The sequence below is a fragment of the Falco biarmicus genome, chromosome 3, assembly GCF_023638135.1.
Source record: "Falco biarmicus isolate bFalBia1 chromosome 3, bFalBia1.pri, whole genome shotgun sequence".
Lineage (NCBI taxonomy): Eukaryota > Metazoa > Chordata > Aves > Falconiformes > Falconidae > Falco > Falco biarmicus.
The window spans coordinates 4,300,023-4,320,149 of record NC_079290.1 but is presented as its reverse complement, the minus strand read 5'-3'; the positions used below and the strand labels follow the sequence as shown (position 1 = coordinate 4,320,149).

Genomic DNA, 20,127 nt, shown 5'->3' with positions numbered 1-20,127 from the left:
GGCATAAGTGACAGTGAAGGGTAGCTAAGCAGTACCAAACAAACACAGCCAAACAGTACTGCAAACTGTTGCTGGTTTAAGAACTTGTTGGAAGGAACAAGCCTAAACTCAGATACTTATCTTGCTACAGTGGTGCTATCAGGTAACAGGGATCCACATGTCATGCCTTCAATGGGTGCTTCCTTCCATAAGGGCTGTTGTCAGGCACAAGGAGCTCTTAGGATGCAATTGGAGTAAGCCAAGTACTAGGAGGCTGGTATCCTTAGCTGGGTAGTTTCAGTTGTCATGGTGGAGACATGGTGTAAATCTGTTCTCCTCTCCCTGCCTTTCACTCCTTACCTCCAGGATACCCAACCCTGCTGTTGTTTGACAGTTGGTCACAGAATCCACTCTCCACACTACATCTCTGTTAACTCAACTAATTCAGTCTGTATCTGCATTGCTGTCATCTGCCAGATCTGGTAGACTAGGCTCTCTCTTGGCTTTTGTTGCTCAGCCATTTTGCCTTGTTCCCTTTTGGCACATAGCTGGGAGTGCTGTCAGTGGACCAGGATTGGGACTGTTAAAGTCTCTGATAAGAGTGTACTAAGACTTGCTGCACTTTCAGCATGAACTTATGAAGGTTATTCTACTCTGTGCAATGAACACCTATAGTCAGTGTATCTGCCTGGGTAACACCAAAGGCTTGACATGGCTTAAAGCACCTTTTGCTCCACATACCTCACTGTAGGCTACCAGCCTTCCTTGGACTTAAGCACCCAATCATGCACTGGAATATGGACATAACATAAATGACTGGGCTTTTAGAAACCAAATATACCCAGAAACTGCATCACTGATTCTGATGAATTTCTACTTAGATGCTGAAACACAAATGTGGGGGCATTATTTTAGGAATCAACACCTTAACTGTGGAGCAAGCATGATTTGAAGATTGTGGGCCCACATTCTCCTGTGAAAAGATAGCAAAGACAAGATGAAAGACAAGCAGGGCACAGAAGAGAAGGAAAAAGAATGAAAGGATGGAAAAGGTGCATGGTAGGTGAAAGGTGGAGGAAGGGGATTCTTTAAAGATGGGTTCTTGAAGTAAGGATACTCCTCTCTTTAAAGAAACAAGAAGAATATAACACACTCACATTTGCTTTTTTTGGCATACAGAACCTGTTCAGTCCATAAGTGACTGCAGTAATGCTGACTCTAATCTCCCTCTTCTTATCTCTCTGTAGGATTTCTAAGCCTTTCAGTCGTCCTGAGCAAGCAAGGCACTGGGTCTCTGCATCTCTGCACACCCTGCCACAGCAGCTTGAACACTGCAGAGTAAACAGATCTCATCAGGAGGAGGAGACACTTCTCAGGGATGATAAAACAACGAGCAAAGCAAGAATTGCCGGGCCAGCTGGTAAGTGTGGAAGTGATGGGCTTCTTATTGATTGTACAGGAGTCTTGCTTAGACACATGGCTGGAAATTTTCACCTTTGAAAACATTACTCTGAGAAAGCTGAAAAGAGAGCAGAAGCCAGTGCTGATAAGAAGGGATCAATGCAGACCATGGATGGAATGTTATTAATAAGTGATAAGACTGAACTTGGGAGCTAATCAAATAAAAAAGACATTTTCTAGTTGGGCCATTGCACAGGCACTTGATTGCCGTAGTAATGGCAATGCAGAGATTAGAAACAATGAACTGTACAGCAAAAACTGGCTGAAAATCTCTCCTCATGGAAGCATCTATTTAAAAGAACGGTTAAAAGAGAACAATTTTCTAGAAGAGATATATTTGAGGATATTTAACAGGGGTGATGAACAGGAACCAGTGATCTTTGGAGCACTTAAAAATTGAAATTAATGCTGGCAAAAGATGCCAGATAAGCTTACACACTCAATTCTCCTAGTTACTACTAGCAGGGTGACAATTCCACGCAGCTGGAAACTGAATGTCTAGGCTCTACAAATTTCTTCACCTGCAGGGATCATCTCCCATTATGCAGTATGGTTATTCAGTCTTTGGCATCTTTCTCTGAAGCATCGCTTGATGTAAGCTTTAGAGGAAGAGGCCTGTAGCTGGGAATGAAAAGGAAGTATTTTCCCTAGCTTCATTGCATCCCCAACAATGCCTAGTCTTCCTATCCAGTCCTCTAGGATGGCTGCAAAACCTGGGAGACCTCTACTAATCTCTATGTATAAAAAAAGGATGGAAGCACAACTTTTCTGTATCCTTTCTTACTACATTTCTTAGGTTTTTTTCTATAAGTAAAGCATGTTTATAGCTTTTCATGACATATTTGTCTTTTCTGTTGAAAGCTCCAGTGTCTTCTCATAGATTAGAAAATTGCTACTACTAAAATAGACTAGCTTATACAGTCACTTAGGTAACTCTAAAGCCAAGCCAATAATAACAACCACCATCCGCTTTTCACTACTGGGGAAAGGTTACATGAGACTTTTAAGCCTGATTTGCCTAATTTCCTTAAGGAGATCTCAAAGATCCAAGAATTGAATGAGGAAATTAATGGGAGGCAGATAAGAATGCTGGTCTTATCTCTACAATAGGAAGAAGCAGCTACGGGGGGAAAATCCCACAAGAAGGGTATTAGACACAGGGAATTTGTAAGGTTGGGGTCCTACTGGGTAGTTTTCCAAATGAAGAATGTAATTCAGATGCCTGTTGGAGAAATGGGGAAAGAGCTGCCATTTCTATTCTAGTTTCAGCAGTGCTAGTCATGCTGCTTTCCCAGTGCATCGGTACTATAGAATTCGAAGAGCACACAAAAAACTATGAGAGGCCTGAGGTACAATGCTGAGAGTGAATCTGTGTTTTGCACAGGGTATAGGTCATGTCCTCTACCTGAACTATGCAAACCTTCCATAGCTCATGAGGATAAAGAAACTCATCAGGACCATGTTGTGAAATGAAACCTGCACATCCGTGATGCAGGGTGCTCGGTAGCTTTGCAGGTGTGTGGTACCATGTAACTTCTTAGATGAGTCCAGAGCAACTGGCTGTGCAATGATGACAATATTTTGGGAATCTTTCCTCACCATCTGACAGAACAGACCGTAGACCAGAACCACCACCACCACTCCCCATCCAGCCACCCACTTTCCAATCAGCACCTTATTTTTATGAGATGATGATGTGATGTCAGCCTTAAGACCATGGAGACATTTATTTAGTCCCTGTTTAACATGGGAACCACACCAAGAGAGGTTACGTTTGCTTTTGCTCCTGAGTCTGAGCACTTGGAGATTTAAGAGCTGAAATCCATGGTAATTCCCTCGGGTTTTTTGTAATCTGCCTTGAAGGACTGGACCAAATGTCCTGCAGGGACCAAGAGGGCTTGATTTGTCATTACTTCAAACAAGTAAATATATGCGACTTAAGCCCAGCTGTGGTCTGATATGGCAAGAGGAACTAAAACCCCTGTGTGATTAGTATACAGTTTATACATATCTCCAGTACCCAAGGTGTTGTTCATTGCTCTGAAATGGCTAAAGATCATCTTGAATGCTGCTGCTCACCTTCTCTGATTCCCTTTAATCCCTACACCCTTGCTTCAACCCTTCCTGGGAAGGAAATGCTTAAAAACAACCCCAACCAGGGGCTTTACTGAGGGTAATAAGACACGAATGGTACCAACTATGTAACCAAAGCAGCAACACACATACCATCCAGCTGCTAAATGAGACATGTAGACAGTATGGTGAGTTGGGCAGGATGGAAAATAAGTAATAGTTCAGACCTGAAGTAGACCCTTTAAGGAGATAGTTTATCAAGGTAATTAATGACAGTAGCCACAGAAAACATCCTTGGTCTATGACATACATCTTCTCAGGTGAGGAACCTAACCAGAGGTACAGTCCAGAGCCATGGAGGAGACAGAGAGCAGAAGTAGGACTCTTCTTTCTGCCACTTGATCAGATGATAATGTTAAGGAAAAAATCTTATTTCAGTGAAGACTCCTTTTCATATGTATGATGTACCTTTCTGACTCATTCTAGGTTTCTCCATTCCTCTATTTTTTTCCACCAGAAACAAAACTGTCAGGAAGGACAGCCAGCACATGACTCCATTGAATGTGGACCCCTTCCCCTAAAAACGTTCCTAGAGGTGGGGAATGAACAGCCAATGCTACTCTACGACCAATGCTCTGCAATGTCTGTTCACATGTATTTGCCCTTTTAGCTACCTTTCTGGGTTATTTATTAGATATGTTAATAGCACCTAAAGCCATCTGGAGAAGATGATATTTAGTTATTATTCAAGGCTATAAGGAACAAAAGAAAATGTATCAGAAGACAATTAGAGAGCTCCCTTTCTGTCCCTTGAGCTGTTAAGAAAGTGCTATGTACTAATAGGTTTAACTTCCCTTCCTATTATGCTCTGATAGGATTTACCTTTCAAAGCACCCTGACAAGATAAGACGATAGGCTGCTGAACTGTAATAAGTGACACGGGTACACAGAAAATGTGTTTGTGTTTCAAGACACACCAACCTGATGGCTAAGGTAGGCCACTGTACCTCTCATCAGAGAAAACAAAAATTGTTCCAAGTCTTACAGAAAAAGCCTCCTTCACAAGTGAATTGCAAGGATGATGAACAGAAGTTGTGGTGCGAGAGAGCAAGGGGAGCCACAGTTCTGAGGAGACGTTCAAAAGGTCCAAGAGCTAAGAGCACGCTAAGGTGCTAAGAGGTGCTAAGAGCAGGCATCTGGGTAGTCTGGGGTTTTCTGGAGATAGTGCTGTTATTGGTGACTATGCTGAACATAAAACTGTTGGTATAGACAGAGATACTTTATCAAAGACAAAAGGCTCATCCTACTGAAACTAATGAGTGCACAATTCTATTAATGAGGAAAACTTGGTATTTTTCCAGAAGATCAGGAGGAGGCAAGGCTCTACTAAGACTTGAATTTGAGGCCTTGCATGGAATTCAGAAAGGGGATAGGTTTCATATTCACACTTCCCCACTTGTGAGCAAGCTTGACGGAACTGTTTGCATGTATGTACTGACTCACATGTACAGGTGTTTGCATTGGATCCTCAGCTAAAGGACATATATAATGGCCAAGAGGTATATGGGTGGGAGGCTTCGTTGTTCTTTAGCCATACACAAAACCGTGTGAAGACTGCATGCAATTTGTAAAATTGTTGTTGCAAATTTGGAAAAGCCCCCATCTTTATTCTGCCTTTGTTGAAATCAAGGGCAGGGTCATCATTGATTGTAAAAGGTGCAGGATCAAGGCCTTTTAGGATCTGGAGGGATTTTCCAGGGTGTACCTCTGTGTTCCAGTATAGGCATCCAGCTTCCAATAATACTGAAGATTTCCTTATTGGTTTACTTGTAACACCCACTAAAGTGAACAGAAACACTCCTAATGAGAGCTGAATTTCTGAGTTCAGTGCTACAGTCCTGAAGGCAGAAAAATAATAGTTTGTTAGGAGGGTCTTCAAAACACATGGGTGGTATTCATGAACTTGACTGGTGGTACACATTATACTGGAGAAGGCTGTGTCGCCTTAGCTCTAGCTTTAGACTATGCTCTACGGTGTTGTGGTTTAACCCCAGCCAGTAATTAAGTACCACACAGCTGCTTGCTCACTCCCCCCTCACCCAGAGGGATGGGGAGGAGAATCGAGAAGCAATGTAAAACTCAAGGGCTGAGATAAAAACAATTTAATAATTGGAAATAAAATAAAAATGAAAGAGCAATAATAATAATAATAATAACAATAACAGTTATAATGAAAAAGAGAGGGAAGGGAAGGAATGAAATCCAAAGTGAAGGGACACAAGAAACCAAGTGATGCACAGTACAGCTGCTCACCGCCCACTGACTGATGCCCAGCCAGTCCCTGAGCTGAGATCCACAGGCCCTGGCTGACCCCCCCCCAGTTTATATACCAAGCATGACATCCCATGGTATGGCATACCTCTCTGGCTGGTTTGGGTCAGCTGTCCTGGCTGTGTCCCCTCCCAATTCTTTGTGCCCCTCCAGCCATCTTGCTGGCAAGGCCTGAGAAACTGAAGAGTCCTTGAGTTAATATAAACATCTCATAGCAACCACTAAAACCATCAGTGTGCTATCAGCATTATTCTCATCCTAAATCCAAAACACAGCACTAGGTACTAAGAAGAAAATTAATTCTATCACAGCCAAAACCAGGACATACAGAAAAGTTGGAATTGCCTCCATGCCCAGCTGCTCATGTAGCAGGAGAAGAGATCCTTGTGAATTTGAGGAGAACAGCTTACCTGGAGAAGCACGAGGCTGCCTTAATCCTGGCATTGTGACAGAAAGTTGCTATTTTTCCAGGCTTTGTTTGTTCTTTGGAGTGAAATGTGTTTAATTCTCAGGAGAAAAGCTATTTTCTTTTCCTTCCTAACTGGTAATGGTAATAAACAAGAGGAAAATAAATAAAACAGAGGGAGGTGAGTACAATTGTCAAAATTCTCAGGGAGCTGGCAAGACCAGATTCAGAAAGTCCACAGTGAAATGAATGGAACCCTCTCCCACGTGCACACTTGGACTAATGGGAGCATCTGCAAGTAAGGGTGTACTATTAATTGGCAGAATCACTCTAATGGCACTAATATGTAAACATTCAGATGTTCTCAGGCTTGGTAGAATAAGTACTCCTTATTCCAATAACTGTACATGGTTCCTTGTAAGTCAGGAGACAAAGGGTGGAGCCAGCGCTGTAGTTGCAATGAGCTTTTATCTGTATCAAAATTGGTTCTTTTTGTCCAGGAGTTGAGCACAGAGTCAAGGTGAAGCAAAGGGTCTATTTACATTTCCAGATTAAGTAAAGTCAAATGCTAAGTGTTGAATCAAAAAAGCAACTCTTGACTGATGGACTAGAAAATGCTCAAAAGCACACAAGTACTATGATATCATACCTCATGGTTCAGAGGAAATGAAAACTGCTGCTGGACATTCAATGGTACATTAAGTGTCTCCAGGACACTACCAGTGATCCATGTGGCCAGGAACAGCAAGTTCTGCATGAGATAATTATTCTAAGATTTCAAAACAGGACCCGCTGCAATTAATGCAGCACCAGCACTTGTGTCCTACATGTCAAAGAAAGGACACAAGAAATGCAGTGAAGGATCCATCAAGTCTTCAATGACCTTTTAGTAATGAGCTAGGTAGTGTAATACAGCTTAGCTCCCTGGGTTCCTAAGGATGGAGGGAAATTGCTTGGCACAGTTCAGTTAGAGATGTGTTGCTTTTTTTCAGACCCACAAACATTAAAGGCAAATATATCTGCAGAGGTATTTGCACCCATAAAGCTGCGTGGGAAAAACAACCCCAACAAACCAAAAAAACAACCCCGAAAAGAATAACAATAAAACCCACCACCACCTTTCTTTATGCTGGGATCAGGAAGTGATACAAGATCTTGAAACCTGACCCAAGGGGCTCTCAAAAGCCTCTGCCCTTCCCAAAAACATTGGCTGAATGTTGAGCCTGAAACAAAACCAGAAAGGCAATTAGCTCTCATGAACTCTGTATGCCACAGGGACAAAATTCCGAAAGGGTTTTTAGCTCCTCATAGCACACTGCTTGGCTTAGTACTTTGAGTTTAACAGGACCATCTGGTTGGAGCCCTGAGTGTAATGCAGTTATGTGCCTAAGTTTTATTATTACATCTTTACACCCTCCACCCCCCTCGCCAAGGAACCTACCTGCTTATATTATGGACTCTACACTGCAGGAAACACAAAATTGCCCAGCTGGCTGTAGCTAGACCGAGAGGCTGCAAGGAGGAAATGGGATAAGAATTTAATTCTCAGTAGTTCACGGATAAACTATCTCCAGTTTTCTTCAGCTGGGACAAATTGCTTGGAGAAGGTATTACAGTGTAACTTATCTGCCAAAGCTCTCCCAATATGCTTTAACCATTCCAGAACAACTCCTTTATACAAAGGCATGAAGGAATCTTTGTGTTTGGATTATCTTCTCCAAATAGGGGAATTAGTCAGAAATTGCTATTCTGGTTGATTCCATTTGAATCTTTAGAAAGCTGCTTTACCCCATAGATCCAAAGTAGAACCTGTTTCATAGTAAATATAAAGTGAAATAATGGTGAGAGCAGTGAGACCCAGTAGAGTTGTTAAATCGTTTATACCCCAGGTCAGCCTGGTTTTGAGAGGTTTAAACGATGCACAGCAGGCAATCCTACCCTTTAAGTCAAAGGAAACGAATTTGTTCACTCTAAGTCACAGTGTCTGGGAAGACTGGGATCTACCTTCTTAGTTTTTTTGAAGAGGTGTTCTCTTGCCAGAGAATGTTTTTCCTTAGTTGTGGATATTTTTCCCGTTTTTCATTCAGCAAGCAGTGGTACAGATTTTGGCAATGTCACCATGTAATCATGCTTTATTTCAATGGGTAGACTTGAATGGGCTTTGCTCCTATGGTAACAGATTTTTCGCTGCAGTTTTTCTTAGCTTTTTGAAGATGCCATTAACCACTGTTCCCATCAGCCTGGGTCTCTATGTGACTTGGGCTATCCAAGACTGGATCTCAAAAGTGTCAAGGTTACACCAGGCAAAGGAAAGGAGAGTGAGTGACTGGGAAAATGAGATCAATCTTTTTCATCTTTTCCCTAATCCTGGACTAAGCAGAGGACAAAGCAGCCCAGCAGAGCTTATAGGAGCTAAATGGCTGCTGCAAATTTTGCCAGTCTCAATGGTCCCTTGTGGAGGATCATGCGAGCGGGATCCTTTCTGCCCCATCCTGGTTCCTCTCTGTGGCAATATGCCCTTTGCTCAAAAGTGAGTAAAGGTCTCACTGTGCCAGCCGCCACAGGGATCTACAGCTGCTTCTTGAAGACATTATCTCTAGGGCTATGTCAGCAAACCAGGTGGAGTTACAGCTAAGATTTTGGCAATATCTGCAACTCTGGGCTTGTGTTTAAGGTCACATTTCTGTAGCTGTGCTTGCTTTCATTTAATCTTGTTTGCTCTGACGTCAATGCAAATGCAGCAGCAAGCCCATGCTGTTACACGCTCTATTATTATGTTTTTTCTCTCTTAAATCATGACTAGCTTCTTACGATTGAGTTAGATTTACTATGGAGAGGTGCAGGTTGTTTTAACAGTGCAGTAGCTACTGTGTTGGCATATTCTATCCAAATACCGAGTGTCTGCACTTCATAATTCTGTTCGATTGATTCTTGTTATAACAGCCAAAAAGCTGAGTTCACTGTGAGCTGTGTGTGCCTGTATCCTGGTGCAATTCAGACCTGAATGCTAATGTATTAGTCCTGCCTATTTTATACATAAACAATTTATTACCTTCATATGAATTAAATTTTCATGACATAGATTAATGCATTCTGCCTACCATCTGGAACGTCCTACAGTGGTCTCCAAATGGTGCAGGGATCCACATGTCATTGAAATGGAGCCCTTCGCAGAGCAGAGCACAGAAGCTGAGTTACACTGCACAACTTTAGGGCCATTGGGTAGCATGGAATAAATCATCGACCTGTTGAAACTAGAGGTAAACCTAGGTTGGAAGAGGATATAGTGATTTTCTTGAGCGCACAGCAAATTTAACAAACTCCCAAATCTTGCAAAATATCTAAAGGGCATCCCTTGATTGCAAGGCATAGAGATGTTCAGTGACTTGTCTGTGGCTGTGGAGCAAGTCCATAGAAATGTAGTAACAGTTCCTCCATCCCCTGCGTGCCCACTGCACTGCTCTATAAAGCAGCCTCTGTTTGAAGAGCAAAAGGGAGAAGAGTCAGATAATAGGCTTGAGGATAAAAGAAGTGACATCAAAATCTTTCAACATCCATGTCATTACTGGATCAGAGGATGGGCTGTCGTTGACTCTTCTGGCCTTAGACGCTACAGCATTCATCAAGAAAATTGTAAGTTTTCAGGGAATTGGAAAGCTGTGGACTTTCAGGTCATGTTTAATCATTTTTTACAAAGAAGCTCTATTTGTAATACCCCTGCTGTCAAAGCATCAGTGGATTAACAGGACTAGCAGGTAATTCTGCTTTAACATCAATACTGGTATAACACTATATGCTGCCTACAGCTTAATAGGAACATTTGAAAAATGTATTTGTGGAGTGACAGTATGAAGTAAGTAATAGCTGTAGAATGTGGGTAAGAAAATTATCACAAAGGGCAGAACAAATATTCAGGCCTTTTCCCAGCCATTAAAGGGATGGAGTCTTCTTTGCAGGCTCCAGTCCACTGCTGGCTCCCTAGTCTGAGTTTCCCTCCTTTACCTCTAGCCACTGGAGCCACAAATTCTTTGCAGTGAGACATGATCACCTGGAAGATGAGTCAACCCACCACCTAAAGTACTGTCTGAAGTACCTATTTTCAGAGAAGGTGAGCTGGTCATCCTCCGTTCCTATTGAGGGTGCCCTAGACATCCAGCTCAGACTGGACTCCTAACAGTTGAAGAGAGCAGAGCTTACTCCTGTCCATTGTGCACAGTCTTCAAATAGCTCAGAAATGTGTTCTTGAAGGCACTCCTACTACAGGGAATCCTCTGGTCTGATGAGACTACACCTGAATCAACCCATTGGGAGCCTGCCCTGACTAAAACATGAGGCAAGCCTGGGCAAGAAACAATCTCAACCCCTTCTGTTGGAGCTGTGGAGATGCAAATGTGCTGTAGGAAGGGGTAAGGAAGTGAGAAAGGAGCTTTTAGCCTTGTAACTGGACATTCAGGGAAATTTTAATACTGAAGCCTCTTTATATTAAATTGACTTTGTCAAAGGGCACCTCCAAGGATGCCCTTACTGCCAGCCTGTGTAGTCATGCCAGTTTTTCATTTCTGGCCTAACTGGTCTAACAAAGCAAAAAGGAATAATGCTGTGGAGAGATGGGGTATGGGGGCTTGAAGGTCTGTCTTTTAAGTAGTTAATTTCCTAGCCTATATGTTTTCAGAAAAGGTAATGGCACTGCTGACACCTTCTTTTCAGAAGACAGGGATCCTCATTCTTCCATTCTGAATGAAATATTGCAGGGGATTGCTGAGAAAACATGCTTGTCTCCCTGGGTATTTCTGAGTGCAATGGATGAGTGGCACCCAGAGAACAGGCAGATTGAATGATAGCAGAGTTGCTCGCACTGCCTCCAAGGTGCTGGTCTCTGTTATCAGTTGGGATAGTGCAGGGTACCAAATTAGTTCCTAGACACGAGCTTCCACTGTATCAGATAGCTCCATCTTTCTGGATTTTACAGTGCCAAGCTCTAAATTAAGAAAAACCAGCAAGGAAAGGGCTCAGTCTCTTTATCTTTTCAGGTTCTGCTCATGCTGCTATCTTTGTGGGCATGTAATGTAAGCAGGAGTTGGTAGTTAGCAGGGGATATTGCATTTTTCATTTCTGCTTCACTCCACTCACAGCAGTGAGAAGATTTAGGCCAGTGCTGTAAGTCACACACACACATACACCCCAGTCAACATGGGTCCAACTGCAGGTGCAGACTTTTACTTCTCATACAGTCTTGTTGAAATGGCCAGGATTTCCAGGTGCTCAGGACTTTGGGAAATCAATCTCCTTACTCTGACAGCTGAGGCTAAGATTTTTGAAGCTGAACTGAGGATTTTGAGTTATGAGTTAGATCCTTAAATAAATTGGCTGAATTTAAGAAGTGCAAAGCCAGTGCTACTGTTGAAAAACAGGTCATTTATTTATATCTTAAATCTGGATTTAGAAATCTAATATTAGTTGCTCATTGTTAACAAATCTTTGTCTTGGTCTAAGTTAGGAATGATGTCCCTATTTAGATGTGGAAGTTGGAAAAGTTAGCTTACGTGACTTTACTTGTCATCACAGACTGCCAATAGTCCAGGACTAGAGTTCTACACCTTCCCTTCCTTCTTGCATTATCGCAAAACCCTACAAGATGCTTCCCAAGACTTAGGTTGTTCCATAAAGCTTGGCAGTCATATGGGAAGTCTGGAGACTCCATGATTTGCAGATTGGGTGTGCCTGCAAGGGCAGGTCTGCTGCAGGTTTCCTAGAACTCAGGCTGCTCTCCTTGTGTATTCAGGGAGGAGCTGTTAAAGCAATGATAACATTAGGAATGAGAGTGCGCCAACTTGTATGAAATGGTGCAATTCCTCTTAAGATCCCCCAGGGTTTATGAACAAATTTTAAATATGTTTTCATGAAACATTCCTTTACATTAACGATTGCAAATACAAAGTCATGTCCAAAACCTTCTCTCACCTACAAAATAAAACCTGTAATGTAAAACCCAGTCCTCTATGAAGCAAAACTTGTAATTAGGATTTGTAAAATCCTACAAAATGTAAAGAATTTGGCAGAGCATCATTGAGAAAAATGTTGTATACATGTTTAGCATTACTTGACATAATTTTCAAGTAATTATAGATTTTTTCATGTTTATTCAACAGATATCACCTTCTGTAGAGCATTTTTTTTTCTAAAAAATAAGTTCTCTGGAATTGAACCATTTTAGGGAAATAACATAATTCCGCTTCACCTGTCACTGTGTAACTTGTACTGTATAGTATAGTTATATCTAAAATGCTCCTATGGGTTACAAGAGTGAATCAGTACCAGTTTACAGGGGGGAAACGGAGTTACAGAGAGACAAAACATCTTCCCTGCTATCACATGAATAACTTGTGGAAGATAAGGGATTTGAAATGGGTTCCCTGATACTGGGCTGGTGTTCAGGCCATTCAACTGTCTTTCCTTTGTTCTGTTTTGATACTCTTCTTGCTGTTGTTGTTTTAAGATACCAAGTAGTGCAATGGAAAGGGAATTGTGGCAGAACGACACCATCGCTGGATCCTGCTCTGAGGAGACTCAGCAGGGACTTGTGTGAAGTCCCCTCACTCACTCCACCTTGGTAGCTGGCTGTTTTGGGATCAACGACAGCTATGTGTGATGTTAGCACTGTCTTCAGTACTGCTGATTAGACACTGTTACATTTTAGCTTCACCAGCCCGATGGACCACCTGACTTCCTAGGACCCACTGACTCACAGTATTGTTTTTTTAAATTTTTTCTGGTACAGCAAATGATGATGTAAATATCTGACATTGCAGGTGTGATCTTTATGCCAGCTGACAAAAGCTGACAGGACACTGCGAGGCTGGAGGTTTAAGGAATTTCTGAGAGTTATTCGGATTTGGGGATTTGGGCTGTTTGCTGCGTTGTCCATTCACAGTGACCTGAGCTATTTAATGTATATGCAGAAGCTGCAGTGGAAGAAAAGCCATTCATTCCTGGATGTTTAAACTGAATCGTTTCTCTCCCCTGTTGAATGACAGCACGTGTAATGGATGTCCATGTGACAGAGGGCTTTTCAGTAGCAGAGTTTCAGGCATCACACAGAGAATTAAGGCACACTGAAGGCTTGGTGTTTATTTTGGAGCTGAACCCAAAAACCCTGCACTCTGGGGACAAGCTTTCAACCAGATAAGCCGAAGGATTTGATCTGTGAACTTCCTTTCTTAGGTATTTCTGTCCTCCCCTTTGAAACACAGCAATCAGTTGATACACGTGATGATGGGAAGGAAAAGCATCTGAGTTGTGTAACATCTGCTTATCACTACAGATTATCCTGTAGCAATGAGATTAAAGCTTTTCCTCATGTAGGAATAGCTTGGGATTTAGAGTTGGGTTTTGTTTTGGTTTTTATTGTTGTGGGCTTTTTTCTTCTTATGTAATGTACTATAAATTTGGTTTCATTGAGCAAGGAGAGGAAACTTCACAAGTGTGACTGAGAAAATGGGGTTCCTTAAAGGAAGTGGACATTTTTAAAGGATTCCTTTCAACCATGACATATCTATAATTATATATGCTATAATCCCAGTATTGCCTCCTGGTGGTTATGTCCACAATAGGACTGAAATGGGGAAGCATTATGGAGCCATACAGGGAAGTGACTTCCATAAAATAGTGGTTTCATCACTTGTGTAACAACAGAGGCTGAGGACCAAGACTGGAAAGGAACCTCAGCTCAATTTCTTCTCTTGACCTAGTCATCAAGTTGGTGAACAAGGTTTCAAAACGGCATAAAAATTTCCTAAGACTGTATTGCAAATCTCACTTTCTGCCTATACGCCAATTGTCTATACGCTCTGCAATGAGCAGACTCCTGAAACTGAAATGAAGTAAAAAGAGCAGAAGCACCTCTCTCTGAGGACCATCCAGTCTGAGCACTAAGACAGCTTAAGTAGAGAGCCATTGGATTGCTGTTTATGGGGGACACCAGCTTTCCTACATGTGAGGCCACTCTGTGCTAATTTGCCACTGGTCTACAGTGTATGCAATAAATTTAGTAAAATAGCAATAAAGTACTGTAACCCTTCTGTCTCTGCCCTTCCACTACTCAGCAGTTTATATCAGAAGAATCAGCAAGCTGAGACCAGGAAGGAAAGTATTTAAATTATATGAAGGTTTAGGTTTCTGAATAAAGACTGGTGGTCCCTTTGATAATACCTCTATCGTAATACTTTGATCCAGAGAGCTTGAAGCAGTCATTCTTTGTATGAGTGTCTCTTTGACTGCAAAGGGAATTTTAGGCACAGAGCAATTACCTACACAAGATTGGGCCAATTACTTAATTAATTTTTAAGTAGGAGTATATGCATAGCAGATGGACATTTTGAGAAGGTACTGAGTAATGTGTGCAGGGTAACAGAGGATGCAGCTTATCTTGCACATTAGTTTTGGATGGGTTTTAAGTGTATTAACATCAGAACTCCAATCGGATTTAGGTGGTGTGTAAAATTTCTCCACACCTTCTTAACCTGGCTGAATTTTACTGAGACGAATGCAGCACAGAATGATCCAATCACTTAATCACTCCTGTCTGAAAGTAGCATGAAAACAAAGAATAGCCACAGCTAGAAAGAGGCATTGTCTAGGCACGTTGACCTATAGGCTTGGATAGGTGGCTGGGTTTTAGCTGGATACTCACTTTTTTAAGGCAGCTAAAAGGCTTTTCAACCAAGATCTTTTCAAAAGTTATAGTTTGTAGGCACTATATTGTTCATCTTTTCTTACTTTCCATTCCCATACCTCACTTTGCATTGGAGCTTTCATTCTGTCTCATTGCTTTATGTGCCTGCATTTTAGGACAAGGGTTTATTTATGTTTATTTTTTTTCACTTCACATTTAAAGAGCTATAGGCAGCCTTAAGTGTTTTCCTGGAACACAGCAAGACACAGAAAGGGCAAGAGGAGTATCCTTTTTATTTACTAATAATGATGTAATGATACTAAGCTCAGGGGCTTAAAAAAAAAATAAAATCCCATCAATATCAGTGAACAGGAATTACCAACGCAGGTTTGGTTAGGTCAGATGAGAGGAGCTGTGAAGTAAAATAGCTCACGTTCTCTGTATGTCAGAGGAAAAACAAGGTAATACTATCATTTCAGAAAATATATTTATGATAATAAGGTCCAGAAGTCCAAGATACAGTCAGGAATATTGCTCTTGACTGTCCCATAAAATGTATAGTCTGTACAAGAAACAGAGTAGGAATGGAAAAGAAACCTTAGGGAAGAGGACTTACTCCTTTAGGCAGGAGCAGGGATACAGCCCATCTCCCGATGACACCCATGAAGCCTGTAATTGCCTACACAGCACTAGAGTTGAACAGCAAAGCTCTGTTTACAATGAGGTACTTATATTTTTGATGAAAATGAGGACTTTTTCCCAACCATGACATAAACTTTCTGTGAACAAGGTGAAGAAACGAACTCCAGGTTTGCCACATCTGCCTTTAGCAGTTCCTTTAGCACCTCAGAAGTCTTGCTTTTGAAACTGAACAATATCCACAGTATTATGAACACCATCTAGGCCTATTTAAGGGTATTTTTCTATTGACACAAGCAGAATCATCACTGGCTTAATTGTCTGTCTTTCATGGAAAAGTACCTTATGGAATCAGGCAGAATTTTGGCAGAAATTAAGGTACTTGCCCTCCCCTATCAAGCATATGTCAGTATACGCTCAGGAGTGTGCTGGATGATCACTCTCAGCAGAAATGCCCATCACTTCAAATGTCAGAGGAAAAGGGAAGGACCCACACCTGAGCCTCAGGTAGGAGCTGCCCCAAGCTAACATTAATTCTCTGGTATTTTCCATGTGTTGTGGAGGTCCTAACCTTCCTTGAAATTAATGACTGCAGGTTACAGGCTGGTGCTGCTCACTGCTTAGAAAGGACACACAGTATTTGGGACAGAGTAGGAGAAAGAATGGCAGTGCTGTTTGAGATGCACCAGTGACTCTCAGGGAGGAGACAAGCACTGATTCCTCAGTTGTCAGGCTTATTTATTCTCTAGACACGGAGACTAAATTTGCCCTTTATTTTAGATTAGCCTGGAGTAAGACAAAATATGGAGCACAGTACTTAGGATTTATAGTTATGAGGAGTATGCTTCAAGGGACACTAAGCTTGCACTTCTGTCAAACTCCTGAACATCATAATAAAACCCAACCATGATTAATACAATGTACGATAGTGATCCCCACATTTGTTTGCTTTCTTTAAGGGTGCTCCAATGGCTGAAGAAAAGCCCAAGTATAACTGCACTGTTAGTGAAGTCACCATTGTGAACCTGCAGCCTGAGAAAAATCCCATTCTCATCTTGCCGGGAGGGAAGCCAGGAAGTGAACATAGAAACCTTGGTTTCCAACCTCCTTCTCCAAGGATTTCAGAGAAAACACTATCTAAGGGAGAGAAAAAATTGTGGCCAGAAAAGGTGAAAAAAGAAGGAGCTTTGTCTCCCAGCCTGCATCGTGCAAATGAGATGTGTAGCACAGAGAACATCACCCTGAAGAGGCCAGTGAAGCTGGCCCCTCTGGAGATCCCTCTGGAAGTAAAAGAAGCCCAGCTCCAAAGGATTATGAGCATCCAGAGAGAAGCCCAAATGGCTGCTCAGAAACTGACGGTAATCAGCTCCATCAGCAATGAACCCCATGTGAAAAGGGTAAAGAATCTGACTCAGGGGGAGTTAGAAAACCTTCAAAAGATAAAGCTGAGTGAGAAGGCTTCTCTGGAGAATAAAAATGATGCCCTACCCCCTAAAAGCAGCAAACCCCTGGGAGAAATTCAAATTATTTTGCCTCCAGAGACAACCTCTAAGCTGACTAAACAACCAGGTGTTGAAGAGGCTCCCAAGACACTCCATAAGCCATTAATCCCCACTCTCCAGGTATCTGACATGCATGAAGAGTCTAACAGACCTGACAACACCCCTGATCCTTGCCCAAATGCTTCTCGGCGCCGATTCAGAGTAAGGCACATGAAAGAGCCCCAGGAAGACTATGGGAAAGCTAAACCCTTAAAAGTCATGGATGCAAGTGTGGGAGAAGGCAAGCAGAAATCTCCAGGTCAACGAACACAAAAAACCCTTAGTGATGCAAGCAAGCTCATTGAAAATGTGGCCAGAAAGCAGAAGGAACGAGGAGCAAAGCAAACAGAAATGGATGAAGCCTCTTTTATGAGGAGGCAGACTACTCGAAGGATGGCCTTGGGAGACATCGTGCAGGTGGATGAAGACTGAAATCATGCGTCATGTAATGCATAGGAGATCTAGACACAACAGCTACCCAGTAAAATATTTTAGACCGACTGCTTAGACAGCAGTCTTCAGAAGAGTGTCTGGAGATATTAGTAGACCACACAGTGAAAATAAGTTAATATTGTTGAACAACTCTGTAATTTCTGAGATGCTCAAACAAGTGGGTCATAGGGCAAATGTCCTCCAACTCACCTAACAATAGAAAGGACCCAGCTACAGTCCTGAGTCCAGCATGGAATACAACTTTATGAGATGCTTATGGACCATGCAGGAAAAATCTGGATGTGGACTGGGTGGAGAGACCAAGAGAAAACCAGGAACCTAGAAAATACTGTACCTAGGGCAAGACAAAAGGAAACAACATTATTTGCTCATGAGAATACAGCCCTCCCACTTTCAGCTGTGGCAAGTTTGTTTCAGAAGGACAAGACTAAGATATTCTTCATATCTATTGTTGGCAGAACAAAAAGTAATTAGCTTAAGATTTAGCAAGAGACATTTAAGTCAGAAAAGGAGAACTACTTTTAAGGACAATAAACACTGAAGAACGCTGTTTACAGAGATGGGAATCTCTGCTACTGAAATTTTAAATAACACATTAGACAAACACCTGTCAAGGATGATTTCAGATGAGTTAATCATTCAGACACAAGGGCCAGATGATCTGTAATGTCCCTCAACCTCTGTTTTCTTATATTGTATGGTCTGTCTTTTCAGTTGTCCACTTGCAGAGCTACTAAGCAAGCCATGTAGTACAAAAGTGTACAATAAACGCAACTTTTCACCGAGTCTTCTTCATTGTCTTACAGCTAGTGTCAAGGTGTTAACTGTATCCTTCAGAAGGCAGTATCTATTAAATGACGGCTGTTTCTTGATTTCTTCAGACCTACTTATGCTCGTTCCCTCCCAATGTCTTGGTAAAGGGAGGAACAGTTAATCCTTATATTTTCATTGTCTTGTCTCAAAAAGCTCTGTCTTTCACTTTTTACCTGTTCACCTTTGGTCACCTTTTAAAATCATCATAATCTTTTGAAAACTGAATATTATTTTTATGTATAATTGTCGTGGTTTAACCCCGGCCGGCAACCAAGCACCACACAGCCACTTGCTCACTCGCCCCGCCCCAGTGGGATGGAAAGGAGGATCGGAAAGGAATGTAAAACTCAAGGGTTGAGATAAGAACAATTTAATAGGTAAAGCAAAAGCTGCACATGCAGGCAACGCAAAGCAAAGAATTCATCACCACTCCCCATGGGCAGGCAGGAGCTCAGCCACCCCCAGGACAGCAGAGCTCCATTATGTGTAACGGTTACTCGGGAAGACAAACACCATTATGCCAAATGTCCCCCCCTTCCTTCTTCTTCCCCCAGTTTATATACTCAGCATGATGCCATATGGTATGGAATATCCTTTTGGCTAGCTTGGGTCACCTGTCCCGGCTGTGTCCCCTCCAAATTTCCTGTACCCCCCCAGCTCTCTGGCTGGCAGGGCCCAAGGAACTAGAAAAGTCCTTGATTTGGTATAAACATCACCCAGCAACCACTAAAAACATCAGCGCGGTTATCAACATTGTTCTCAGACCAGAGCCAAAACACAGCACTGTACTAGCTACTAAGAAAATTAACTCTATCCCAGCTGAAACCAGGACAATAATATGAAATAAACCAAGCATGCACAGACTCAACTTAGTCCCAGAAATCTGTTTTAGGGGGCAAAACCCTATTTTTGTGGTTTTTTAAACAGCTGTTATGACAAGCTGCCAGAGATGCTAGCACAGAGCAAATATTAGTAAGGTTAACATGTAATGCAATTTGCCTTGTACATGGCTTTTACAGCAAAAAAGTCTTCTGGTAGTTCACTTGTTTGGTTGCTTGATTTGTTTTTTCCTAACGGTAGTCTTTCTGCTTATCAAATGGTCTTGGAAGCTGGAAGTTAAAGAAACAATGGTGAGACTTGCCATAAAATTACAAGAGTTGGCAAAAATACATGGATGCCTTTCGAAAAAAAAGAAGGTGGCTAGAGACAGCAAAACTTGCCTTTAAACATACTGAGGCTGGTGCAAGAAGAGAAAAGAAGAACAAAGCACCTTACTACAGAAAAGCGGTAAGCCTACTTTGCCTTTTATTCTTTCTTCTGTGCACATAATGAAGATAGCCAAAGACAGAGCAGACAAGGTCTTGGAAACTATTTGAGTCTTTTACTGCATTCCAACAATACTAGAAAATGTGAAGCTTTTTTTTTTTTTTTGGATGACACATTCCTTGGTTGTTCTCTTAGTAAGAGAAAAGCCAGAATCCAGATATTCTTCTTTTCATTCTTGAGCGTTTCTTGCTGAAGAGAAAATAGACATTACCAGGACTGAAACTATGCCTAGGTTTGTCACAGAAGCAGAGACAGTACTTACACAAATCAGTCACCCTGTGACTTGCCAACAGCTTTATCTGTTAATTTTCTACTGTGACAGTAACTGGGGAATTGAGGGCTCAAAGCTATGCAGGCCAGGTAATTCAAGATGAATAAGGACTGTGGTAATAGTTCAACACCAAGCAAGAAATTAAAATCAGATACTAATCCAG

At 41.8% G+C, this 20,127-nt stretch overlaps 1 protein-coding gene across 1 annotated transcript; it reads left to right on the top strand.

Annotated features, from left to right (window-relative positions):
• Positions 1-1,241: 1,241 nt before the first annotated feature.
• On the top strand, positions 1,242-18,339 carry LOC130147020 (uncharacterized). Its single transcript, XM_056333735.1, has 2 exons — positions 1,242-1,399; positions 16,520-18,339. The coding sequence occupies exons 1-2, from the start codon at positions 1,358-1,360 to the stop codon at positions 17,531-17,533; spliced, it is 1,056 nt and encodes a 351-aa protein (XP_056189710.1). The 5' UTR covers positions 1,242-1,357; the 3' UTR covers positions 17,534-18,339.
• The last annotated feature ends 1,788 nt before the right edge of the window (positions 18,340-20,127 follow it).

Coding starts and splice junctions, on each gene's coding strand:
- LOC130147020 (XM_056333735.1), top strand. CDS start 1,358: ATGATAAAACAACGAGCAAAGCAAGAATTGCCGGGCCAGCTG. Junction 1,400..16,519: donor AAGAATTGCCGGGCCAGCTG/GTAAGTGTGGAA, acceptor GCTTTCTTTAAG/GGTGCTCCAATGGCTGAAGA.